Source organism: Chroicocephalus ridibundus, chromosome 1 (assembly GCF_963924245.1).
Source record: "Chroicocephalus ridibundus chromosome 1, bChrRid1.1, whole genome shotgun sequence".
NCBI lineage: Eukaryota > Metazoa > Chordata > Aves > Charadriiformes > Laridae > Chroicocephalus > Chroicocephalus ridibundus.
Window position 1 is genome coordinate 37,107,079 of NC_086284.1, and position 26,385 is coordinate 37,133,463.

At 41.6% G+C, this 26,385-nt stretch overlaps 2 protein-coding genes across 6 annotated transcripts in view; both read left to right on the forward strand.

Annotated features, from left to right (window-relative positions):
* Window positions 1-6,143, forward strand: part of ELF1 (E74 like ETS transcription factor 1) — a 95,040-nt gene extending 88,897 nt beyond the window's left edge. For all 4 annotated transcript variants that reach the window (XM_063335071.1, XM_063335078.1, XM_063335097.1 and 1 more), the window contains exon 9: window positions 4,475-6,143. In XM_063335071.1, coding sequence (XP_063191141.1) covers window positions 4,475-5,090 — 616 coding nt within the window. In that variant the 3' untranslated portion in view covers window positions 5,091-6,143. The remainder of the gene's footprint in view (window positions 1-4,474) is intronic.
* A 2,509-nt stretch (window positions 6,144-8,652) lies between these two features.
* The window catches only part of SUGT1 (SGT1 homolog, MIS12 kinetochore complex assembly cochaperone), a 29,711-nt gene continuing 11,978 nt past the window's right edge, over window positions 8,653-26,385 (forward strand). Inside the window, exons 1-10 of one of the 2 annotated variants that reach the window (XM_063335121.1) lie at window positions 8,653-8,803; window positions 8,890-8,935; window positions 12,795-12,885; window positions 13,585-13,654; window positions 14,010-14,080; window positions 21,011-21,064; window positions 23,103-23,119; window positions 24,146-24,180; window positions 24,782-24,878; window positions 25,929-26,036. In XM_063335121.1, the coding sequence (XP_063191191.1) occupies window positions 8,772-8,803; window positions 8,890-8,935; window positions 12,795-12,885; window positions 13,585-13,654; window positions 14,010-14,080; window positions 21,011-21,064; window positions 23,103-23,119; window positions 24,146-24,180; window positions 24,782-24,878; window positions 25,929-26,036 (621 nt within the window). In that variant the 5' untranslated portion in view covers window positions 8,653-8,771. Of the gene's footprint in view, window positions 8,804-8,889; window positions 8,936-12,794; window positions 12,923-13,584; window positions 13,655-14,009; window positions 14,081-21,010; window positions 21,065-23,102; window positions 23,120-24,145; window positions 24,181-24,781; window positions 24,879-25,928; window positions 26,037-26,385 lie in introns of both variants that reach the window. The other variant, XM_063335132.1, reaches the window with a different exon arrangement.

Genomic DNA, 26,385 nt, shown 5'->3' on the forward strand with positions numbered 1-26,385 from the left:
CATGTGGGCATCTCCCCATAGACTGCTTAGCAGCTCATGTCTGTGTGGCTTGTGCTGTAAAAGGGCCAGTGGCCATGACAGTGATACGCTGGGGTGCAGTATCAACAAGATTGTTGGCGACTGTGAGGATGATGTACACGAGTGCAGCTGTGGAGCAGTTTGCAGTGACAGTAGAGCTCCTGATGCTTCCCATAGTCCCTCAAAAGAGATTGCCTCTCAACTCAGGCATCTGAAGTGGTTCTAACAGGCACATCCCACCCCTTCACCTCCCTCGCTCTTCCTGGCTTGACTAAATGAGTTGTTTGCAACCAGTTAGTTGAACAAATGGGGAAAGTCCCTGGAAATACGCCCGTTTATCTCAAGGCCATCCTTTACCTTATAGCTGTAGGTTGAACAATGTGTATGTTGGAGAGGGAATTCTCCTCTGTTACCTCTCTCTTTATGTATTTCTTAATATTGCCCTGTTTTATTTTCTTATTGTGCTGTGAAATACTTGTTTTACCTTGCCTTATAGCTTCAGTGGGTTGGGGTTTTTTTTGTATCTTCTCTCTTTCTCCATTTAATAAATTTAACATAAATTACCATGAATAAAGCTGTTTTTCCTGCCTGTCACTTATTGTTTGCTTTATCACTAGTTACCTCTTGATGAGCTAATACGATATTGCACAATTCCAGGCTGTTAAGAGTAATACCAAGTGGACCACGACATAGATGATCATTTTCTGCCAAGCTAAAATGACTTCAGAATTTTTGTCATTCTTTTCTCAGTTGTAACCAGAATGTTTTATGGCAGCGTTTCCTTTTCATCACTGTTGCTCAATGTTCTTGTTCTTTTTGGAACCTCTGCAGGAACTTTTATTCACCCAATAGATTTGTACCTTAGAGTAAGAAGGGTGTGAACAAATTGATGGTGAAGCATCAGACGCATAGCAAAATACACAGTTTAAAGCACCTAAAATAATGTAGCCCAGTGTTAGCAGATCACCTGAAGCAATGTGGTTTTGCTTTGTTTTTTTTTAAACAGGCAAAACAATTAACCAAACCTGTATTGTTTTTAATGATGTTCAAAGCAAATAGTTTGAGCAGGTAAATTTTTAGTGTGTAAACAGACTCAGTTGTCTGTAGTCTTACCAATTAAGGCAAATGTCTTGCTTGGCCACCATTAGCATAAATAACAATTTGTATTTATGGTGCTGTGTGCTACTTAATCCTGTGCTTGTACAGACATCTGCTGCATGCTTTCTCTGGAGCAAGTTCACACTCGGTGAGTGTGTATACATATATGTGTGTATACATGTTTATGTATGCGTATCATATGTATGTATCGACTGATGGAGAAGATAGAGCATCTGGAGTAAACTGCTAGTCACAGTATGATTTACAGGTATGGGACTTGCTTTCACAAGAAATAAATTGGTGTAATATCAATATGCAAATACTAATTACAGTCTGCTGAGACTCTGGTTCGGTCCTCTCAGAGCTGTTGCTCATACTGCTTTGCAGAATACCTTCTGCACTGATTAGATCCAGTTCACACTTCTTGAGGTTGTCCTTTACAGCCATTTAGCGGCTAGAAGCTTTTATTTTTACTGTTTTGTTTTAAAACAAAATGGCTAAAGAGCAAGAAAGTATCTTCAAAGAAATACTTGGATGCCATACCAGCACAGGCTAGCCGCTTCAGCTGCTGCTTTCAAAACTGCTACAGTTGAGTTGGTCTTAATCCTTCAGGCTCAAGTAAATTTCTTCATGGGTTAAGAGCTGGCTTGGTATCTACTCTGATATTTTTAATGCTTTTCTGATGGCAAGTGTCAGTTGTCTTTCCTTCTTAGCTGTTCCACTTGCATTGCTGTTTTCTGTAGACTTTCCTGGGTTGAACTGTATCTATATGACATTGCGATTTTACTGCAAGCTTGTTTAACTGTAGGTAGTTTTGTTGGTTGTGTTTTTTTGTTTTTTTTTTTTTTTAAAGCTAGTGGATGCCCTCATCCTGTTACTACTTCTGACACAGACACTTGTGATTTTCCTATCAAGGTGCCAGGGGGGAATTGATAGCGGGGAGTGGGGGGGGGGGGGGGGGGGGGGGCGGGGAAGTTAGCACTGATAACCCTCAGCAGACTTGGTGTGAGCTTTGGTGCTGTCATTCTGAGCCTTGCACTTTAAGTTTGGTTGCTGGTATTTGCTGTGCAGCACCAAGCTCTGGCTGGTGCTTCACCTCCATCCAGCCCCCATTTCCATGAGCTGTCTCCAGTTGTGTGAAACTGGAGCTCAAGATTGACTCTGGTGTCGTTGCATCAAATTTTGTGTCCTGGTTATTATGGCCTCTGTGATGAGACTTGCGTGGGAGCCTCATGGGCAAGGGCTGGGATTTGTTTTGCTATAGCAGCATTCTTGGGTACTGCAACCTGTCTTTCTTGTGAGGATGAGAAAGCTACAGATACAGATTTTGTTCCTTGTATTACCAAGCCACACAGGAGGTGGGGAAGAGATTGCCTACAGCAGGGACTGGCAGCTGGACGATGCTTGGGGAGGACTGATGCGCCCTGAGCCCGATACCAGTTGGGTTACTGGAGCGCTGCCCTTGCTGGCGCAATCTGTGGAGCTCAACTAGAGGCCTTTCCCAGAGGACTGAGCGGAGAGGGACCTGGGAAATCCTGTACAAATATTCCTTCACTTGTCTCTGCTGCCGCACTAAGAAAGGGGGAGTGCAGCTCCCTGTGCAATTGGACTATTGCCAGCAGCAGCATCTGCATCCACGTTGCCCCACGGCTTCAGCATTTCATAAGCCTTGCTTTGATAAGCTTTTTTTTTTGTAACTATGATAGCCAGAGCATGGTTTTAAGTTGAAGTTTTGAATATGCTGAGTCTGATCTGACTGGTCAGTGGTTAAACACTGGCAAGCAGGATTTCACAGAGCTGTAAAAAATAGGTATGACATGGGTAGAAGGACTATAGAAAGGAGGACATTCCATGGTAGATGTATAGTAGGCAACCCTTACAGCATAGCTGAGGACCAGGCTTCAGAAGGAAGAGCGTGCAAGGACTTGAAAGTACAAATGTTGGCAGAAAATTGCTTTCCATTTAAAGGGATTTCAGCAGGGGCAGAAATAAGCTAGGAGGAGGAGGAGACAGTTATTTTTGTTTTCAGTCAGTGTCAAGCACGTTCAAGAAAACACAAGGGAGAGCTTAAGACTGAAAAAGGGGAGGTGGGCAGGCAGGAGAAAACAGAATCACAGAATGGTAGGGGTTGGAAGGGACCTCTGGAGATCATCTAGTCCAAGCCCCCTGCCAGAGCAGGGTCACCTACAGCAGGTTGCACAGGAACGCGTCCAGGCGGGTTTGGAATGTCTCCAGAGACGGAGACTCCACCACCTCTTTGGGCAGCCTGTTCCAGTGCTCTGCCACCCTCAAAGTCAAGAAGTTCCTTCTCATCGTGTTGAGATGGAATTTCCTGTGTCCCAGCTTGTGTCCGTTGCCACTGAAGAGAAGCAGGAAGATTGGAGAGAACTTTGCAGGGCAGACAGAAGGAAAGAAAAAGATTGTCAGAGACAGCGTGGCATGGTGGGCTGCAGCAGGCTGTGGGAGGGTGTCGAAGCACTTACCCTTTCCTTCCTCTTTCCCGCCCCTGGAAATCATTTGCTTCGCCAGGACTATGTTGTGGTTTGGGGGTTTTGTTTGTTTGGTTTGGTTTGATTTGCGTGACTGGAGTATATGCGTTTCAGCCGTACCTCTTCATTCACCATTGTCCATTGTAGTAATTGTGTGCTTCAGCAATATGGCTGTTATTTCTCTAATGTTGCCCTTTCAGCTGTACGTATGTAGAAAGTAAGGTGGTACCCAAGTCTGTGAGCCTGAAACTGATGGAATCATTCCTAAGTTAAACTGATGCTCTGGGAGCAAATTCTGTTCAGTTGCTTTACCAGAAGGTGTGTACAAGCCTGGCAGAGAGAGAACTGTGTGTCCTGGGAGTCTGAGAAGGTCCTGCCCAGACTCACTGTTCCAGTGCAGATACTTTTGCATATAGGTAAATGTATATACAGATGTCAGGAGAATTGAGGCCTGAGTTACGCGTTATTTAGGCTCGTGACTTACGAATTATTTAGGGTACCTCATGAAATTGATGGCAGATATGTAGCGCGTCATGCTCGTGATGTTGGTTGATGCTTGAAAAGGAGATCTTGGATGTGATTTCCAGGTTTTCTGATGAACTACAGGACGTCTCAAAGGCTGGCTGTTCAGTTTGGCGATGGTAGTAGCGTTTGTGCTGGGTACCTTTACTTTGGGAACTGTGTTGCTGAAATCAGGGGTCAGGTCCAGTTCTTGTTTTATTAGGAGGGTGACTGCTACCTCTTCTGGAACCGTTGGGTAAATGAAATGTTTATGATGACAAGCAATTTTTCAATAGTAAATCTGTAATTATTTTTCAAAACTCAGCGTGGAAGTGTTCTGACCCTATAATCTTTTCTAATCTTAATAGGACTTTACAGACTCCAACTCAAGTTCCAGTGGTTGTTTCTCCTGGAAATCAGCAGCTGCATACTGTAACACTCCAGACAGTGCCTCTTACGACAGTGATAGCCAGCACGGATCCAGCCTCAGCAACAACGCCCCAAAAATTCATTTTACAAGCCATTCCTACTTCACAACCCATGACGGTTCTTAAAGAAAACGTCATGCTGCAGTCTCAGAAGCCAGTCTCGCCTCCTTCCTCCATTGTGCTGAGCCCAGCGCAAGTTCAGCAGGTGCTCACCAGCAGCGTGCAGACAATTTGCAATGGAACAGTCAACATGGCTTCGTCTCCATCCTTCAGTGCCACTACCCCCGTGGTAACGTTTTCGCCGAGCAGCTCACAGGTGGTGGCTCATCCGTCGGGCACGGTGATCACTTCAGTCATTAAAGCACCAGAAACGAAACAGGTCGGCGGACAAGGAGCGGCAAAAGAAGACGACAGTGACAAATCAGATGATGCCGAGCAGTCGGAGCAGAGATTCCAGCAGCAACCGTTTGTGATGGTAGTGTCCAGTTCGAATGGTTTCCCGTCTAACGTGCAAGTGAAGCAAGAAAATGAGCCATTGGAACCCAATTCGTATTAATAAATTTGAGGGAAAAAAAAAAAAAGACCCTGTGGATGACTATTTTCATAAATGTGATGGGACCTTTTTCAGTTATGTATATATGATTTGATTCTGAAGCAAGATGTTGCAAAGCTACTTAATTTCTGCAGTTAATTGTTAGAATTCATGCTTTAGAATGGATTTTGATTTTCTATTAATTGCTAAATGTTATCATACAAATAAAAGTATATATTACTTATGTTTCAAAATACAGGCATGAAGGAACATGCTTTTTATGCTATGAAGACTTTCTCCTGAGGTTGTTGGCCAAAGTTTCAAACTTCTTACTGTATCTTTTCAGTCTGTCACTGATTTACCTTGCAGTAATGTTATTATAACCTTTTCTGTTTAATCCGTACGTGTATCACTTAACTTTTGAAGCAACAGTTACTTTTAGTGGGACCTTTTCATTCCGTGTGTATGAATTTTTATGATCAAGTATCTTGTTTCATACTGGTGAATTTACACCAGTTTTAGACTTTGATAACCAGGTATCTTCTTGCATTTTTTGCAGCACAAGCTTTTTGTGCGTGCAAAATGGAATATACACTCCTATTGAGAGTACGCATTTATTCCAGTACTGGACAATGCCATGTCTATATTTTATATGAAAACATCAAATATATTTAATTACAGAAGCTAACAGCATCACTGCAGGTGCAAGCGTTTCATGCCATTTTGCAACTATGAAGCTTAACAATCTTGCTTTCTACTTCAGATTATTTTGTAAGGGGGGAGGGAAATGAAATATAAATTTATGCAGGTATTTGGAGTTTAATACTGCTAAGAGTTCTTTTTTTGATTGTAAATAATGTACATTCAATGTCACAAGGAAGTTTTTTCAGCTAATTTGTTTCCAAACAAATTTTTGATAGATGCAAATAAGATCATTATGTTTAGAGGTCTAATGTTATATGTATTCATATTACAGAGTGAATTTGTATTTAAAGACAAATTTTTAAATGATGGAGCCCTCTGAACCTTGGGTCCTTGTCTTTTGTATTTTTAATTGGTTTATTATGAAAATAAATCAAGTGGAAAAACATTTTTCTGTATTTACTCTGAAATGTTTTTTATATTATTGTAGTGTTTTGATGGTCATCATAAATAACCAAAATACACTGAGGAACGGGACAGTGTCATTAATCAGTGTGGGTCTGTGGTGGGACACGAGCAATTCACAAATCACTTCTGAACAGACTCCAACACACCCAACATGCCCTGGGTATCCTTTGAAATAGCGGTACTGTATGTTTTTGTAGCTCCAGTGAAAGTTGAGCTAAGTTCAGAAATGGGACTTAAACTTCTCCTTTTCTGTCACTTCCCAATATGTTACAGACAACAATTCAAAGCTTTGAATGTCATTCTGGAGTGCCATTCGTTGCAAAGGTCTTTGTAGCTCCTATAACACAACCGTTGGCCCAAACTTCTAGGGCTTCAAAACCTTGCATATTGCAATGTCTCAACAGAAGGTGAATTAAAAATAAATACGATGCCTGGTAAGATTCATGGAATGTAAAATTAAAGGGAATATGACTTTCTATGATTGAATTCATGTTAGGAGTTTTATGGATTGGTTCATAAGGTTAAAGATAAGCACATGAGTACTAGAAAAACTAGTGGGAGCAGAACTAGGCAGAGATAGTTTGGTCTAGTTGAATACATGTAACTCTACAAACTGTATGGAACGAGCAGTTCTTTGCCACAGCCGCCCTGTTTCTTGGCAGTTGAAAACACCCTGCTTAAGTCAATGTTTCTTCCCTCTGACTCCCATGCAGTCAAGCTTCCACCTGCAAATCCCAGGTGTTTCACCCCATTTTCAGGAAGGCTGGGCATACCCACACCGAAGCTGCCAGCTTGACCGGGGCTTGTTTATCTGGCAGCGCTCCCCGCTGCTGGGGAGGGCTGGCAATATGGCTAGGAATGTGGGTAAGCATGAAGGATGCTGATCTGATACAGTTCTCATCCTGAGGGCTATTTCAGATTGAGGAAAGCACTGGAGAGGGAGGATAGCTTTTTTTAATTCAGGTTAAAATAGGGACTTTTTCCTGTAGTACAAGTATTTCATAATACTAGGAAACCTGATGTGATAACGCTTGACTGACATTTTGAAAAGCAGGGATGTTGTTTTGCCAATTTACTGGAACCCTGAAAAAAATAATAAAAAAAATCACTCCTTAAGGTTACAACTTTGACAACAAAACCTCTTGCCATAGATGCAACTATTACAAAGGAAAAATGATTTGTCGGCTTAGTTTGTATCACTTGGAGAAGCAGAGAAAATCTCCAGCAGACGGTAACAGTGTCTCCAACAGCAGACTCGGTTGTGTAACAAACAGTAAATGAAAATCACTCCCTTCCCATGTCCCTTAGACTCCAGTCTGCCAGCCGGGTGTATCTGTACTTCTAGTTCTCCTTAGAATCATAGAATTGCCTAGGTTGGAAGGGACCTTTCAGATCATCTAGTCCAACCATCAACCTAACTTGGACAAAAAACATCACTAAACCATCTCCCCAAGCACTATGTCTACCCGTCTTTTAAATACCTCCAGAGACAACAATTCCACTATTTCCCTGAGCAGCCTGTTCCAATGCTTGACAATGCTTTCGGTGTAGAAATGTTTCCTAATATCCAATCTAAACCTCCCCTGGTGCAACTTGAGGCCGTTTCCTCTTGTCCTGTCGCCTGTTACCTGGGAGAAGAGACCGACCCCCACCTCTCTACACCCTCCTTTCAGGTAGTTGTAGAGAGCGAGAAGGTCTCCCCTCAGCCTCCTTTTCTCCAGGCTAAACAACCACAGCTCCCTCAGCCGCTCCTCACAAGACTTGTGCTCTAAAAAGACTTTTTATCCTTACTAGGACAAAGGATGGGAGAAGCTGGAATAAATAATAAAAGCGGAGTTTGGGCAATGCCTTTGTGCCTGTGGCAGTGGCCGAATACAACCCGCCATCTCAAATCCCAGCCGCTGCTGACTCAGAAAGGGAAAAAATGAGGCCGCCGTTCTTTTCTGCAGGCGTGTGAGGCTGCGGAGGAGAAAAAAAAAAAAAGGCATTTTTCTGTCTGAGGCGTTTCACGGAAGGCAGCCCGGGGAGGAGGACGGAAGGAGGCCTCAAGCTGCCAGCGCCGGGCCCGCCCGGGCGGGAGCGGCCCGGCGGCGCTCGCTGAGGCGCGGCGATCGCCGGCACCCGCCGGGCTGGGCCGAGAGGCGGCGCCGAAGCTTCAGGCAAGCCCGGCGCCTCCTGGCCGGCCTCAGCCTTCACCCCCTCGCCCTTCCCCTCAGGCTCGCACTCCAAATGGCGGCTGCGCGGCTTCGCCAACCGCCCGCTCTTCCCCCGTGTCTGCGCGGACCCTGCTTGGGAAGCCCTGCAGCAAGCTTCGTCAGTGAAGGCGCCACCATCATCTCCCTCAGGGCTGCCGTAAGGGGCAAAAGAGGCGCGCGGAAAGGGCTCCGGGATCCCCTCTGCCACGGCCGGTCCTCCAACTCTACGGCGAGGCGGCGCGCTTGCCTCGGTAGCTACGGCTGAGCCCCGCCTCGCCCGGGGAGGCGCGGGAGGAGCTTGCAGGGCCGCATCCCGTCAGGCCTTGCGGCGGCTGCGGCCTTGGGGTTCGGCGCGCGGGTGCCGCGGCGGCTCCAGAAGTTTCCCGGGGGGGCGGGCGCCATGGCGGCGGCGGGAGCGGCGTCCCCTCCGCGGTGAGCTCCCATCGCTGCTTCCTCACCCCGCGCTCCTTCCGCCCGCCCCCGCCTCGCCCTCTCACGCCGCTGTGTTTCCTCGGCAGGTTCTCGGACGGCGACGTCGACCGGGACCCGGCGGCAGCGGTGGAGGTGAGGGCCGGGGTGGGCCGGGCCGAGCCGAGCCGGGCCGGGCCGGCGGGGGTTCGGGGGTGGTGAGCCTTGTCCCATGGCTGTGTGAAGTTTGTCGGCCTGCCCAGCCGGGGGGTGACGGAGGGAGCCGAGGGGGGGGCGGTACCGGCGGGAGCCCCGGTCTTTTGGGGTGCGGTGCCGCTGGTGGGAGCGAGGGGAAGGGCTGAGGCGAGCGGGGGTGGGGTGAGGGGGTGTCTGGCAGATTTTCCCTTGGAAGCCCCTTTGGGGTGAGGTCTGGCTACTGAGGAGTTCATAGAATCATAGAATGGTTCGGATTAGCGCCCTTCTGTCAAAATACTTGTGTTACCTGCGTTGCAAAAACGAAAAAAAAAAACCAACCCTAAACTTTCTCTTCTGTGTAGGTGGTGGTTCAGTTAACTAAATCGATTGCTATTTGCAGTTTAAAAAAAAGCCCCAAGTTTATTGGAGAAATGTATTCAATCTTCATTAGTTTTTATTCTCCCCAGATCTATATTTTTTCCTCTTTCTATATTTTGTGGGGAACAGAACTGAATTTCATTTCATCTCGAAGTAAGAAATAATTTTTTTTTACGGTGAGAACAGCCCTTCACTGGAACAACCTCCCTAAGGATGTGGTAGAGCCCTCATCACTGGAGATTTTCAGGACGCAACTAGACAGGGTGCTAGATAACCACACCTGGGCCTTTCCCCCAAAAAGTTGGGCAAGGTGGTCTTTTGAGGTCCCTTCCAGCCTGGCCTGTTCTATGATTTTACCCATTAACAGTTACTAACGTGCTTTCAAAGGTTGTTTTTACTTAAAACAGAGGGTTAATGAGAAGACAGAACTGGAGGGTGGATAAGCATTTCCATTTAACGTACTTGGAAGGGGGGAGGATGTAAAGGGTTAGTTCTGCTTCAGTAGAGTAGGTGGCAGAAGCATAAGATGATGCTGAATTATCATTCCATAAGGAAAATGGTGAAGCTGAAAGTTCTTTGGGGTTTAGGATGTAGCTTGTAAAAGTTTTTCAGAAGATAAACGATATCTAAAAAGCAATTTGGAATAAACAAATATATTTGGCATAGTAAAACTAGTTTAAGATCTAAAAACCAAGTCTTTCCAATTGCGGAGGGGAAGAAACCATCCCACCACCAAACAAACCAAAAAAAACCCCAACACCAAAAGGCCTTTCGAAGTATTAAAGAATACTATCAGAATGTGCATTTAGGTTTTTTTCTGTATTTACAGAGCTGCTTTGCTTTTCTAGTTTATATTTCAGTTCTCTGTACATTCAGTGCTTCAAAACAATATGTAACACATTCTGTGGGCAATACTTAATACCTGATACAGTAATACTGGTGTCACTTGTGTAGCCTTTTTGAAAAATACTGAATTGAGTAGGCAGATTGTGCTTGATAATCTCTGAACTGCCAAGTCCCGTAGTGCAATGTAGCGTTTTGCTGACTTAGAAGCTTGGGTCTACGGGTAGTACACCATGTTTGCACGACCTTAGGTGTGGTCTTTTAGCTCACGTGCTTAATATTTCTAATCTAGGACATGATACCCTATAAATGGTGCTGTGTAATGCTTCCACGCCTGAAGCGTGGCATGGCATTTCTGCTCTGTGTCGTCAGGACTCTTAAGTCCTTTAAGTCCTGGAGAGCATGCTTCAGCTTTCTGCACCTGGATCTGATACAACTGAAAGGTCATCATCCATCTTTAAATACCATCTGAATGATAAAGCTGTAAACTTTTTAATGACTTTTTTGGCATTTTAAATTGAAAAAATAGTTTACTGTGTGGAATAAGGATGTTTTCTAGTTAATCTTCAATGCAAGTGGTGATGATTCTGGAGACAATCAGAATTGTATGTTAAAACAAACATTCATTGTTTTGGTGTTTTGCCAAATGAGAAACAAGGGTGCTGACCCTCTTAGATTCAGGCACTAGTGATTCAAAAAACCGAAAATACCTTTAATTCACACAAACTCCTTATCATGAGCATGGAGGGACATGAGAGGTCCCAATGTATTTAGAAATATGTTTGCAACTTGGTTGCATGGTAAGGGCCTTTAGAGTAAAAACATGTAGAGAGCACATACTTGAGAGTTTGAAGACTAGGTCTAAGCTTGTTCTAAGTGACTGTTGCTCATGTCCATAATATGGAGTTTGTGGTGCTCGTCAAGTATTACTTGGCTGTCTTCTCAAATAGCTGTATTATAGGAGTAACTTTGCATGTGTGTGAGTGAGATGTCACAACTTACTGACAAAAAGCCAACGAAGAGGTGAGTTTCATGCTCTTCAGGATGCTTGGGTTTGGGTTTGTTTTGGTTTTTGTTTTTGTTTGTTTCTTGTTTTCTTTTCTTTCCTGGTGTGAGAGCTAGTTCTGCAGAGGAATCCATTCATATGTTGTGCGGTGGTTCTAATCAGGGCTTCTGTCATCAGCGTAAATCACAGGAACTAATGTTTGGAGTGAGAGGTGACCTGTCACAGAAGTGACTCTGCTTGTGAAGTGCCCGTAATGTTCAGTATCAGAGTCAGACCGTGCTTGGTTTTGAGGATCAAAAGCTGTACTTCACCTCTCATCATAATATGCACCTATTTTATTATATGTGTTACGTCATGTCCATCCCGTGTGGAGTACCTATAGCCATGAATATTTCTGTAATGACTGCTTTTACATGGCTTTAAATCTTAAGAGGGCATCTGTATAATTTGATCAAGTGTTGCTGGTTACAACTGTCTACTTCTTGCCACTTTCTTTAGAGACCCCAAATGCTTTAGAAGCATATGCTGTACCTATTTGTATTTTATGCTAATAAAAACTCATGCTACTGCTAAAAAAAAGCTGTTGTTGCCACTTAACTCCTAGTTGGCGTGTTTTGTGTGACAGCTGTGAAACAGAGCAAGGTACTCATCTGAATTAAAACTAAGGCAGGTCCTTCTGCTCTTTTTCTCTGTCTTGGTGGGACAGTGTTCTGGCAGCTGCACTCTACTAATATTCATGCAGGTTTGAAGCCTGTATCTTAGCCACCCTCGAGCTTGCTAAATTCTGAGTAGGGGTCCAGTCAACTTAGTAAACAGAGTTACTGTACTTAGCGATGTACTCTAGTGGCTTTGGAAGACCTACTGTTTTCTAGCGAAGAGAAGAACTTATCTCATTAATAAGGGGGGAATTGCAGATGCTCTTTCCAGGTGTGTGCATCGAGTCATTGTGATTTTATTCTGTTATGCAAAAGTCATAAACTTTTCTCATAGTGAGCATACTATTATTATTTCAATCTGTATACCCAGTGATTCCCCTAGCAAGGGACTACTTAATGCTTATTTCCATTGTGCAACAATATTTCCTGTGAGGCCTGTGCTGCATAAGTCTTTTGTTCTCCTGTTTTTGTGCTCAGCATAAATCGGAACGATTTCCTGTGCTCAGTAATATCGTGTAATGTGGTATTTCATCATGTGTTACAATGCTTTGAGTGTGTTATCCCCATACAAGTGTTTTGACACACTGCATGTTGATTTCCAAAGTCCTGATCCTGCAGTACTTCCTCAAATCCAGCAGATTTCTGTACAATAATGCTGAGAATTGTAGGAAGGTCTTTGGAATATGGAGGATCATGTGTGTGTTAAGACTTCATGTTTAAGGCAGCTGAAAGTCCTGTTTCCTTGAAAACAGGCTCCTTGAATTTGATACAATTAGCAGGTTCCTTGTACTTCAAGATTTAACGCTTAAGCTTTGTGAGTGAGAACTGAGCGACAGGTAAACGGTCATTCCACTTAGGATATTTTCTTCTGAAAAGTCTCTTAATTGACAGGGGACTTCTGAGGTGCCATTTCATGTTTTTCGATGTGTCTTTACAGGAACTGACAACAGCTTTGGAGAAGAATCCAGATGATGCCGAATGTTATTGTCAACGAGCTTATGCTCATATCCTTCTACAGAAATATGCTGGTAACATCTTCAGACAACACTGAGAATCCTCTTACAAGTATATTATGACATGTTCTGTACAGAAGATATCTTAAATCTGCAGCCAAATATAGTAGTAGCAGAAAGTGTTATTTGTAACTTAATATGCTGATTCTACAGTTAGGGCATAATTTTACAGGTTTTTTTGATTGTTTTGTTTCTGCAAAACTTGCAATGAATTGGGTTCTCTGCAGTCCCAGCTTTCCATTTGATTTTAGCCTAGTATTATCTTGGCACCTTTTTTTTAAGCAGAGTTATTAGGCAGATTTTAAGTTTTGTGTTGTAAGCATCTTCCATCCTTATGTTTTTGGTAGAGACTGAATCCTGTCATGGTAGGAATGTGGTAACTGAATAATGCCTGGGAAAAAGATTAACTGAATAACTTAAGATTTGGTCTATTTGGTTTTTTTACAGCAAAAACCAAACAAACAGGTTCACACTTCAGATCTAAGTAGAGGATTTCACTAAGTCATGCCTTGTCTTAAATAGAGCTAGCTCTGTAGCTGAATGAAGGGTTCACCCGTAGCAGCTGTGGCTGGATTTAATTCAGTGTGATTTGTGTGCAACTTAAGAAAGCTAGCATCGTACACCTTCCAAAATTTTCACTACTAAAAGACTCGCAGTTTGCTGCTTTTTATAAGATGTTATTATGTTCCTCACCTTTAAACTGACTTCCAACAGATGCAGTTGCAGATGCAAAGAAGTCCCTAGAACTCAACCCCAGTAATGCTGTAGCTCTCCTTAGAAAAGGGTATGTATCATATATTGTGTTTTGGTAATATTGTGATAATCTGTAGGGCAATATTAGCATTTGGATTATGGCTCTATACAGGCTTTTTGCAACACCATGAATGAATAAATTTAATGCCATACTGCTTATAACCCATCCATAATAAAGCTGCGGTTGTAAGAAGCAAATTAGTTTGGGGTGTTTACCTTGACGTTATCCTGGCCTTTTCAAATACACACCTCTTTGTCGGTTTAAATTCTTACATGTGTAATTTTAACCAATATAGTGTGTAAACTAAGGATGTTGTGATCTTCAGAATGTCGATTAGATCGAAAAGTAATTACTGTTTCCTTGTGTTTTCCTTTATTCATGTCAGGTTAGGTGAATACCATACCAAAAACTATGCATCTGCATTACAGTCTTTCAGAGAGGGACAGAGGTTGGACAGTAAGTATTACAATTTCTTGTGTGCGCAGTACTTCATTGCTAATGAGAAAAAACCTTTTTCTAATGTGTTAGCTGAAAGTAAAGATAAAGGCTTTCTTTTCTTTAGAAGGCTAATGAATTAGGTGCCTGATTTGAGATGTCTGGCTTTTGTAGAGGTTTTTGTAATCACTGCATTAAAGAGTAAAACTGCCTAAAAATGTGTATCAAAATTATTAGCAAGTGGTATATGAATTTATTTTTTTTCTTTATAAAATGGGGGGTGTTTCCCTGCTTCCTGGAGGTCACAAATAAATGGTGGCAATGTCAAGTAGAAAAGCTTCTGAATGGAAAAGGCTCCTTACATGCAGCTGGAATTTCTTAGTAGTTAAACCATTTGATAGACTGGCCTTCAGAAAGGACGTGTACTTTGATGGGTGTTAAAACTGGCAAAAATGGATTTTTACCTCACATTTGGTATCACTTAATTACAGAAGCGTAGTTACTATCTGTCTCTTTCTTGAAGTGTTAGCCTCCCAGCTGGACTCACACATGTCTTAGTTTGCGGAGAATTAGAGCTTTTTTTAAAAATCTGATTTTCATCTGGAAGCAGGAAGGGAGTAGATCAATACAGAAAGCTTTGGTAGAAGTTATGGGAATGCATACTGCAAAACAATTGCAAGATCACAGAATCATAGAATGGTTTGGGTTGGAAGGGACCTTAAAGACCATCTAGTTCCAACCCCCCTGCCATGGGCAGGGACACCTCCCACTAGACCAGGCTGCTCAAAGCCCCTTCCAGCCTGGCCTTGAACACTTCCAGGGATGGGGCAGCCACAGCTTCTCTGGGCAACCTGTTCCAGTGCCTCACCACCCTCACAGTAAAGAATTTCTTCCTAATATCTAATCTAAATCTCCCCTCTTTCAATTTAAAACCATGAGCCCTCGTCCTATCGCTACACTCCCTGATCAAGAGTCCCACCCTGTCTTTCCAGTAGGCCCACTTTAGGTACTGAAAGGCCACAATAAGGTCTCCCTGGAGCCTTCTCCCTCAGCCTGTCTTCATAGCAGAAGTGTTCCAGCCCTCTGGTTATCTTTGTGGCCCTCCTCTGGCCCTATTCCAGCAGGTCCATGTCTCTCCTGTGCTGAGGCCCCAGAGCTGGAAACAGTACTGCAGCTGGGGTCTCACCAGGGTGGAGTAGAGGGGCAGAATCACCTCCCTCAACCTACTGGCCATGTTTCTCCTGATGCAGACCAGGATACGATTGGTTTTGTGGGCTGCAAGCATGCACTGCTGGGACATGTTGAGCTTCTCATCAGCCAACATCTCCAAGTCCTTCTCTTGAGGGCTGCTTTCAATCTGTTTTCCTCCCAGCCTGTATTTGTGCCTGGGATTGCCATGACCCATGTGCAGGACCTTGCACTTGGCCTTGTTGAACTTCATGAGATTCGCAGAGGCCCACCTCTCAAGCCTGTCCAGGTCCCTCTGGATGGCATCCATTCCCTCCAGCATGTCAGCCACACCACACATCTTGGTGTTGTTGACAAACTTGCTGAGGATGCACTCAATCCTTCTGTCCATGTCGCCAGCAAAAAATGTTAAACAGCACTGTTCCCGGTACCGATCCCAGAGGAACCTCTCTCATCACTGGTCTCCACCTGGACATGGAGGCATTGACCGCAAGTCTTTGAGTGCAGCCATCCAGCCAATTCCTTATCCATCAAATCCATGTCTCTGCAGTTGAGAGACCAGGATGTTGTGTGGGACAGTGTCAAATGCTTTGCACAAGTCCAGGTAGATGGTGTCAGTTGCTCTTTCCTTATCCACCAATGCTGTACCCCTGTCGTCGAAGGCCACCAAATTTGTCAGGCATGACTTGCCCTTGGTGAAGCCATGTTGGCTGTCACCAATCACCTTCTTATTTTCCATGTGCCTTAGCACAGTTTCCAGGAGGATCTGCTCCATGATCTTGCCAGGCACAGAGGTGAGACTGAGTGGCCTGTAGTTCGCCAGCTCCTCCTTTTCCTTTTTCCCCTTTTTAAAAATTTCCCTTTTCCAGTCAGTGGGAACTTCACTGGACTGCCATGGCTTCTCAAATATGATGGATAGTGGCTTAGCAACTTCATCCACCCATTCCCTCTGGACCTGTGGATGTATTTCATCAGGTCCCATGGATTTCTGCACCCTCAGGTTCCTCAGATGGTTTTGAACATGATCTTTTCCTGCAGTGGGGGGTTCCTCATTCTCACAGTCCTTGCCTTTGCTTTCTGCGCCTTGGGTGGTGTTACTAGAGCACTTGCTGGTGAAGACTGAGGCAAAAAAAACAACCCTCAAAAAGGCCGAGTACCTCAGCCTTTTCCATATCCTGGGTAACCAAGTCTCTTATTCCTTCCGGAGAGGGCCCATGTTTTCCCTAGTCTTCCTTTTATCACTGGCGTACCTGTAGAAGCTTTTCTTGTTGCCCTTGACGTCCCTGGCCATATTTAATTCTCTCTGGGCTGTAGCTTTCCTAACCTGATCCCTGGCTGCTCAGACAATTTCTCTGTATTCCTAACAGGCTACCTGTCCTTGCTTCCACCCTCTGTAGGCTTCCTTTTTGTGTTTGAGATTGTCCAGGAGCTCCTTGTTAATCCATGCAGGCCTTCTGGTGGTTTTGCCTGACTTCTTTGTTGGGATGCATTGCTCCTGAGCTTGAAGGTTATCTTTAAATATTAACTAACTTTCTTGGGCACCTCTTCCCTCCAGGGCTTTATCCTATGGTACTCTACTCAGGAGATCCCTGAAGAGGCCAAAGTCTGCTCTCCTGAAGTCCATGGTAGTGAGCTTGCTGTGCACCCTCCTCTCTGCCCTCTAGGTGGTTGTGATGTCTTTCTCTTTTCTTTTCTCATATTCCCCATATTTTAAATCACTCACCCCATTCCATCCCTTCCCAACAGCAGAAGAACATAGTAAGAAAAGTACCTCGAAAGGTTACACAGAGCAAAGTGTGCTAATCTGATAAGCATTTTCATGGTCTCAGATGTTTCTAGTATGCTGTCTTATCTGTAACAGTGGCTGGGACCTGAAGGTTTAGCAAAAATGTAATTACTTTGCTTCCCCCAAATAAGTGATCTGCTTCTCTGATCTAAAACTGGAGTTTCATGGGAGTGTAAGCTAATTTATATGCTTGCTGCCAAGTGATTGTGCTCCCTCCCACTCTTGTGCTTGTTTAGCTGCTTCTTTCAATGCTTTAAGTCTTCAGAAAACTACTATTTTTAAAGTATTTTCCCCCTGGATTAATGTGTTGAAATAGAGCAATGAAGGGTCTGACTGCTGAAGCCTACAGAAGTGAAGCTGCAGAGCAGCGTTGGGGTAATGGTGGTGGAAGGGGGATGTGGTGGAATTGCAGCAACTGTTAGTTGTCAGCTTAGGCTGCTCTGGAATAGGAGTTAAAATATAAGACATTGCCTAAAGTTCTTTCAGTTTTGTTAGTTTGGATAACTAGATAGTCTCCACTAGTTTGTACACTAAAAAGACAAGCACGTCTGCAGTCTAGCCAAGTTCTCTAGTATTTTCCCGTGAAAGGAAGTGATTCCTTCCAGTGACTTCTGTAGCTTTCCTTACTTGATAGGTAACTCTTCATACATCTCCAAACTCATCGCTCCTGAACTTAATTAATTTAATGATTAATCTGTATTTTTTTTCATATTCTTGCGCCACCCCAAGCAATCACTGTCAGTTTGAGCCTTTTCACATGTATGGATTTTGTCACCTTTCTGGTTTGTCAGTTGGACTGTTTAAAATCCAGGTTATACAAAAAACGTATCACTTTTTTTTTTTTTTTTGGTTCTGTTTAACCTCACGTCCTACTTATGTTGTAGGGTGCAACAGCACACAGAGCTGCAGGACCCTCTTAGCTAACTCAGAATCCCTGAAATACAGCACATCCTTTTCCTGTGTTGAATTGCTTGACTTCTACCTTTTTGAATTTAATTTGCCATTGTTTTGCTGCTTACCCAGTTGAAGTGTTTCTGAAGCTTCCCAGTCCTTCCTGATTACTCTCTCATCTGAAGGTAGTTTCCGCTGTGCTTCCCGTGTCTCGTTACAAAATTCTGTGACCTGCTGTGAGATGAGGACTCTCCTGAAGGCCTTTTTACAAATACATATTTTTAATTGATTCTTTTCCGTGTATTACCTAATTTGCTGGCAAGTTTATGTCAGTAATAGAATTTGCCTTTGCATTTCTGTGGAATGTTTGATGGATCCCAGGTGAAAACAATTGTGAGCATAAGCATTTTAGAAGAACAATTAACTTCCAGTTAAATGCAGCTAGTGCAAAACGAACAAAGCGCAGAGGGAAAATTTGCCACATACGGCTAAGCAGGTGATAAAGAGGGAAGACTTTAGCTGTTCCTGCCTCAGAGAGAATTGCTGTGGTGGGGAATTCTTTGCTGGCAAGGCTGGTGTCTTTGCCACGCAAGGGGGCGGAAGTACGCCGGTATGTTTTTCTGTTCCTTGCTCATGTAAGGATCTTAGTCTGGAATGCTAACAATGATGAGCTTCCTACTTGTGCTCATTACTGGTAGGCCTGACAGGCCCAGGGTACTACAGCAAGCTTCCCATTACCCACCTACAGTGATATCTAAATATGGCTTGACGTGATGAATTGTTAAATGTGCAATGTTTCTATTTTATAAAATAACATTAGGAAACAAGATTTCTTTCACTTAACCGTGAGACTAGACGCATGTGGATTTGTGGAGTTCATTAATGTGCCTTAGATTGAAAAAGCAGCGTGATATGTTACTTTTCAGTATGTTATGTGGATTTAGGACAATTATAATCAAACTTTCTTGGGTTTTTTTGCTGTCACTGCCTAATGAAATTAATAAAGGTGTAATGTGCCAATTTTTTAAAGAAACATCTTAGTACGTACTTTTCTTGTATTCCAAGAGTTAGTAGATGATCGGTAAGTGAAGACCCAGTTAGGTTTTCTGAACTAGAAAGTTGTTAGTAGAAATTGTTGGTAAGTTCTTTGGGAGAATAATACAATTATAGAGCACACAAAAAAAATTCTTTTGCCTCAAATTATAAAACGTGCTGAGCTGCAGGGAAAGAGGCAGTGGCTGGTGAGGGGGGTCTTCTAGGAAAATGGGGCAGATAACACTGGACCTTTCTCTTAAAATTTGTGTTACATAGTTGAAAAGAGAATTTCTCACCTGCTGCTGAAAGTCAGAGGCTGGGTCAGTGGAGACTTGACTCAGTTTCTTTTTGCTTAGACTCCTGAACTAATTTCATTTAATTCCTCTTTTGATTAATAAACTTTGTTCCCAGATGCAAAACTTAGCATCCATACCCTAAAAAGACTCCTAGTTTTTAAAATTATAGATTAAATTAGGTTGCAGGGAAGCTCTGGAGCTCATCTAATTCCATGCCCTGGCCAAAGGTAGTATTAACTTTGAACTTGTGTGTGTTTGCTCAGATCCTTCTACTGCGGATTTCCAGGTATCTCCAAGGCTGAAGATTCTACAGCCTCTTTAGGCAACCTGCTCCACTGTTTGACCACTTTTTTAGTAAAGAATTTACCTTCTCTAATCAGAACTTACTTTGCAGCATGTTGGGTCCTTTGCCTCACTTCCTTTCCCAGTGTACTTCTGAGAACAGTCTGCCCTCAGTCATCTTGAATACCTTAAGTGTACATTAGATAATTGAAGACAACCCTTGGATATCCCAACAGAACCCTTTGACAGTTAACTTTGGTAAACTCCATCTGAAAATAGGAATCTTCTTTCCAGGATTTGTTAGGATTATAGAAAAGACAGTGCAGTCAGTGACTGATTCTATTGTAACGTCAAGACAGCCATATTGTTTGAATTTTTACTTTTTTCTAGCAGGAACTGAGACGTAACATAAATGTTATGTAGCTTAAAATTTAGGTAACTTTTAAGATTACTGTTGGGGATGGCAGAATAAAAGGGAAGGGGAGGTGGCCTTAGAAGTGGCATAGCAATTTTAAGACCTAAGGCACACCTTAAAGTTGATGTATGTTTTATATTTGAAGGGGTTGCTGTGACTACTTTGCATAACTGCAGTGGAGTCACACTTACGTGCATGTCTGCTGGGAACTCTTCTTTCTTTTGAACCTGTTCAAGCCCTTTGCTGGGTAGTTGACTGTGTGAACTCCCTCAGCGTGAATTCTCTCTACTGTAAAAAGATAAAAAGTTTAGCTATTCTTAGTAGTTGGTCAGTAACATTGCCACTTTTTTATTTTCCTGACTGTGAGAGATTTTTCTGGGAATTTTGTTGAAATAAGGTGATCACTCCATCGTTACACCACTACCTTTATTTCTATCTGGAGAGCTTGCTTCCTAGAATATCAAGGTCTTAGCAAACTTTTCTGTGATTTTGATTCATAGAGTGGAATGACCACCTACGTATTCCTAACATCCCTGAAACTTCAGATGTGTTTCTAAAGTTTGTGTAAAACCAGCAGGAGAAAATACTTGGTGTTTGTGAAAACTTGTGCAACTTTTTCCTAAGAACAGACTGTCTCTTCCGATATTCCTCTAGAGAGGAAGCATGTGACTGAGTGTTTGAAAAAAAAAAATATCTTAAGAATAATGGAAAAATATGTAAAACTGTACTTCTTGCTTTCTAAAGAGTTATATAGAGGTTGAGCAGACTGGAAAGTGATAGCGTATTTGGGTCAATTCAAAGAAAATCGAGTGTCCTACAAATTAATTTGAAGTTAATTAAATGTAACAGAGTTAAATAGTAGAGTTGTGTAAAAATATTTAAAGTTTTAACTGGAATGACAGGTTACAAGAAGATAATTGGGAATAATACTGTTTTTTAGTAAATTGATGCGAGTTTGGGATGAATTTCTTCCAATTGGCAGTTGTGAGAAATTGTTCTTTATGCAATATGTGTAGTTCTTGAAGAGTTTTAATGTTACTGTGTTTGATCTCTTCTAGATGTAGATGATACCTTTAGTATTTGGATTAAAAGATGTGAAGAAACACTAAACGGTAAGAAAAAACACACTTACTTGATAAGGGGTTTGATATGCCCTGTGCTTTGGAGCTGTGTCATGTTTTTTCAAAGACTTGCAGCTTATCTCTTACTTACAACAAAAGAAATTTTTGTTTAAAAAAAAAAAAAAGTAAATTTTTCCTATCTTTTGTTTCTCTCAGACTATATATCCTGAACGCTTCTATGCCTCAGATTTAAAGGGACACAAATACTGGGTTTTTAATGTAATAGTTAGCTAGTACAGAGGAGTACGTATTTGAAGTCCAATCTTAAATAATTTTAACTCGCTTTCATATACAACTGCTAGCTAATTTTAACTGTGGAAGCATGTATCAACTTGCTTTCTAAAACCAGCATCAAAATCAGTTTTTAAGTCTTGCAGAACGTAAAGTTGGCAAGAGAGGTGGAAATTTGGGGATTTTACTCTGATTCCAGATAGTCTGAGAGTGTCTTAGGTGCTAGTCGCTGCTCTGACGTCTTATCTGTGGTGGTCAGTGAGTGTGAGTATAGGTTCCTTTCATACCTTCCTACAAACTGACATCCCTGGCAATGAAGTCATCCACCAAGCTTAAACTGCCTGTGGATTTTAGTGAGGTACAACACGATAACTGATTTAGGTTTTTTTCCTTCACCTGTTGCGACTTCCCTCCTCTGTGTGGTGCACACAGTAGAAACAATACAAGTTCACATCAACCTCTTGACTAAAAACCAAATAAAAGAGAAGCCTTCTGTGTTGTATAGGAATGAATAAATTTCTGCTTCATGATACATTTTTGCCAGGTTTATTTTTATTTGGAGAAATTAGGGAAGTGATCAGTATGCGTAGTCTTATTTGCAAAGAGTTATCTTGGGTGACAACTTTCTTTGCCCTCTCAAGGAAAGAGGTTAGAATACATGTTTTTCTCTAATGTCATCATTACTTTTTGCAGTGTTTGTCTGGTTCAACTCAGTTGTCCTGTTTCATCTTGAATATTCATCCCTGTCTTTTCTTTTTTTGAGCCATTATCTTAATTCTCTGATACTCCAGGAAAAATAAATAACATGGAATCATAGAATACCAGGTTGGAAGGGACATAAAGGATTATCTGGTCCAACCTTTCTTGGCAAAAGCACGGTCTAGACAAGGGGACCCTGCACCTTGTCCAGCTGAATCCTAAAAGTGCCCAATGTTGGGGAACCCACCACTTCCCTGGGGAGATTATTTCAATGGCTGATAGTTCTCATTGTGAAAAATGTTCCACTTGTGTCCAATCAGAATCTCCCCAGGAGTAACTTGTACCCATTACCCTTTATCTTTTCCATGTGACTCCTTGTGAAAAAGGAGTCGAAAGAAAGAAAGAAAAACAAGAAACCAAAAAACCCCAACCCCAAAACCTCTAATTTCTTAATTACAACTTTATATTCTTCTTTTTATTAATCTTTATGTCTTTTTAGCAGTACGCATTATAAAGAAGCAAGGGGAAAGTTTGTTTCTTTTCAAACATATTTTAGGAAAAAATGTTTAGAAGGGGAAATACTGAGCTATAGTTTAGATCAAAGTATTTACAATATTATTAAGGCCATATAAGTGAATTTTTCTGCCAGGTTTCTATCTCATTCACCAATTGCATTGGCCTAGCAGGAGATACAGATTTGATGAGAACTTTGTGCTATTCCTATGGATGGATGATAAACCTAGTACAGACTTACGGGAAGGGATTTTGAAAACTTTTGTATGTTGTGATGTTGCTTTCATTATAAAAGGTTTCTGATAAACGAGGGAAAGTAGTGGAAAGTCTGTTCCTTCTGTTAATCAGAACATGCTCTATATTACAGTTGTTTCATTGCTCAAGTTGCTGATTGAAGTCTGATTAAAAAGTAGGTTGTCATAAAAGCAATATACTAGAGGTAGAACTGACATGTTTTTAACTCGTTACTGTTGAGAGTGAAATAAATGCAGAATGTCTAGAGTAACCGAGAAAAGCTAGAATAAATGTATGCCATATACGTTCAATATCTCTCTTCTGAAAGTGCAACTTTCCTTTCTTTCTGCAGCATCACAGACAGAAGCGGTAAGATGTTTTCCTGAATACCTTTACAGTTTCAATTTCTTTGTTAAGCTAAAGCATGGTTCTAAACCTCAGTGGCTTCTTAAAATTTTCAGACTTTAATCTTTTCTATTTCATGCAGTTCTGAAGGATTTAAGTTTTCTTCTAAATGCGTTTTTTTTTTAATTTGAGACCAAGGTTGCGAAATTTGAGCCCTGAAAACTTTTAGGAATGGCATTTAAATCTGGCAATTACAGTGCACTCATTGAAGTAAACTTTAACTTTCTTGCTTCTTAATTCTACAAATTAACCAGCTCATCTTAATACTAACTTGCTTGTGACTGCTGGAAAGTAACTTTGTTTTCCAGTAGCCTGCAGGTGGTTTGTGTGGAATTTTTTCTGCTGTAACTTGTTCAGCTTTTAATTTTCTTTTTTATTGGAAATCTTCAGAAGTGGTGTTGAAATAGACCCCCTCTTTTTTTTTTTTTTTTTTTTTTTTAGACAAAAATGGGAATTTGCATTGCATGTTCTACTCCCTCTTTCATAGTAATTTCCATTTTTTACATTTTAAGAATAGGATAGAGGAGGAAAGTGTACAGGAAATATGGTGGGTGTATGTAAAGACTGATCTTACGGTTAAAAGGTTTTTATGTTTAAAAGTTATACCTAAGTTCTCAGATCTGTTTCAGGTTTCCTTCCTGACTTTTAGATTAGCAACGTAGCCACTGTGTGTCTTTCAGGTATACTTCTTATCCAGGAAGAAAATGAGTTAAAGCTGAACTTACTGCTATTTATAAAGATGTTTTACCAATATATTCTGAGTTATAGACTGACATGTTTAATGTAAACTGAAACTCTTTAATTCTTAATCTGGCATAAATGGCTGGAAGAACAGTGAAGAGCTTTACCTCTTAAGTTAATGCTCATGCATAAATCAAGAGAAGGGCAGCAATGACTGTGAAAATAACTTGTGTCTTTGGAAAGTACTTCATGGTATATTTTCACTCACACTGATGTAACTTTCTTTCCAATGGAATATGCTTCAACTAGAATATGCAGCAGCAACCTCTGCCACCAAAGATCAAGTAAGTTGACTTTTGCTTTACTGTGGGAATTAAAATAATTGACAAGTAGCTATTCTTTGGCTTGGGGATCGGAGAAGCAAGATAATTCGTTTTCTGTAGCTTGAGAACATGGTAGTCTAAGTGAAATGTATTTCAAACTGTGACATTGCTTCTGTTCAGACTGAATTTTACTTTCCGGAGATTATGCCTACTGGGAGAGTGGGGAATGGAGTAAGCATTTTGGATTCTGTTTCTAATTCTCACGCTGAGCTTAATTCAAAGACTGGCCCATTGTGCCTAGTATAGGTAATGTTTTTGAGATGCTTTTAAGATCCTGAACTAAAAAGTGCCATTTAATTTATCGAAGGCAAACAATATTATGCATTGGTTAAGAAAGTGACCTAATTTTGATATGCTTCTTGATTAAAAATGATTATTTGTTCTTCAACCACTTATCTTGTCAATTCTGCAACTGCTCTGTTAGAGGAAGGGGAAGAAATCTTATTTTCTGTGTCTTCCCTCGTTAAACTACACAATGCACTTTTCCAGCTTTTGGTATTCTTCTGTACATCTCTTTGCAGTCAGTTCTTCCTCTTTCTTATTTTTTTTTTTTTCTTTTCAGGTATGACTGGTACCAAACAGAATCTCAAGTAATTGTGACTATAATGATCAAGAATGCACAGAAGGATGATGTCAGTGTGCAGTTCTCAGAGAAAGAGGTGATTTGTGTTGGTTATTGATACGTGTCCCTAGATTCCCTAAGATGCAGTAATTAAACCAGTGAATGTTATCTGCTGCAATAGCATGAAAAAAATGGTACAAGAGGTCCTTTGTCTGAGCTTTTCTATGTACGGTTGTGCTGTAGATGTGTATACGCCCAATCAAGTGAACTGGGATCTGTTGTCCCAGCAGTGTCCATGGGACTTACACACAAACGGTAGTGTAGTGTGCATGCTGCAAAGGAGACATCTGGGTTTTGGCTGCCTGTTTGTTTGGAGGGGTGGAGGAGAAAGTGATCTGGACTTAAAATATTTGAGCATGCATACATCTGGAGTAGGAATAGACAGAAGCAAGGTATTCTAAGAATATGTATGAATGAGTAATACCTTGCTTTAGGACAACTATAGAAAAAGAGTGAATGTTGGTGGGTGGGTTTTTTCTTGATTTTGGCATTACGAAAATTGTCAATGGCAGCAACGTATATATTTCAAGGAGGTGCAGTAATCTCTTTATTGTAATACCATGTGCAGTACTGAGGATCACGTTTAATTTAGCTGAGAACATTGAAGAATTAAGTTCTTACTTTCAACTAAGTTGCTCCTTCATGAACTACCAGAAGTACTCGGTTGTTGCTATCTGCTTTAGATGGTTAAAATTGTGTGAGCACTTGCCACGTAGTTTGCGTGTATTAGAACGGAAGTTGTGAATTGTTTTCATGTTCCATTATTAATGTGTTGAGACTTCATTTGACATACAATTCTTCAGCCAAAGAATGCAGATCAAGCTGACAAGATAATAGGCTTTTTGAGTGCTTGCTGGCTAAGAATTGAAATCTCTTGTTCATTTTCTAGTGTACTTTAGAAACACCTTATTCAATAATGCAGTAATGTAATGGCATCGTCTGAAATTCTGACACCTGATGCTTTAAGTGCCCTAGTGAAGGGTCATTAATTTAATCACTTAATCTTGGTGCCAAATGACAATGCTTTACTTGGAAATGGAAAACTGCTCTCAAAGATGACCAGAGACGTGTTTTCAACTGTTAACAGATGAATGCATCAGTGAGACTTCCATCAGGTGAAGACTACAACTTAAAGCTTGTTCTTCTTCATTCTATAGTGCCAGAGCAAAGTACATTTAAAGTGCTTTCAACAAAGGTAAGCTTCTTAAAGTGTAAATTATTTCCTTGACTGTCCCTCATGTTGAAAACGCTTCTGCTGTATTGTCTTGTCTCTCTGCAAGTCATAATATCTTATTTTTCATATAGAATTGCTTTTTCCTTCTTCAGGGTGCCTTTCAGCCAATGGAAGGCTTTCTAAACTTGTGCAAATATCAGAAATAGTAATATGGAGCTTACTGAAGTGCAAATGACAGTTATATTGAGGATGGTTTTACTTGTTACTGTAGAAAGAAGACTGGTCTTCACTCTTACAATTCAGGTATTGGGAAAGTATGGACACCCTTTTACTAAACTTTTAGGAGCTGATATTGCCTTTTGAAGCATTG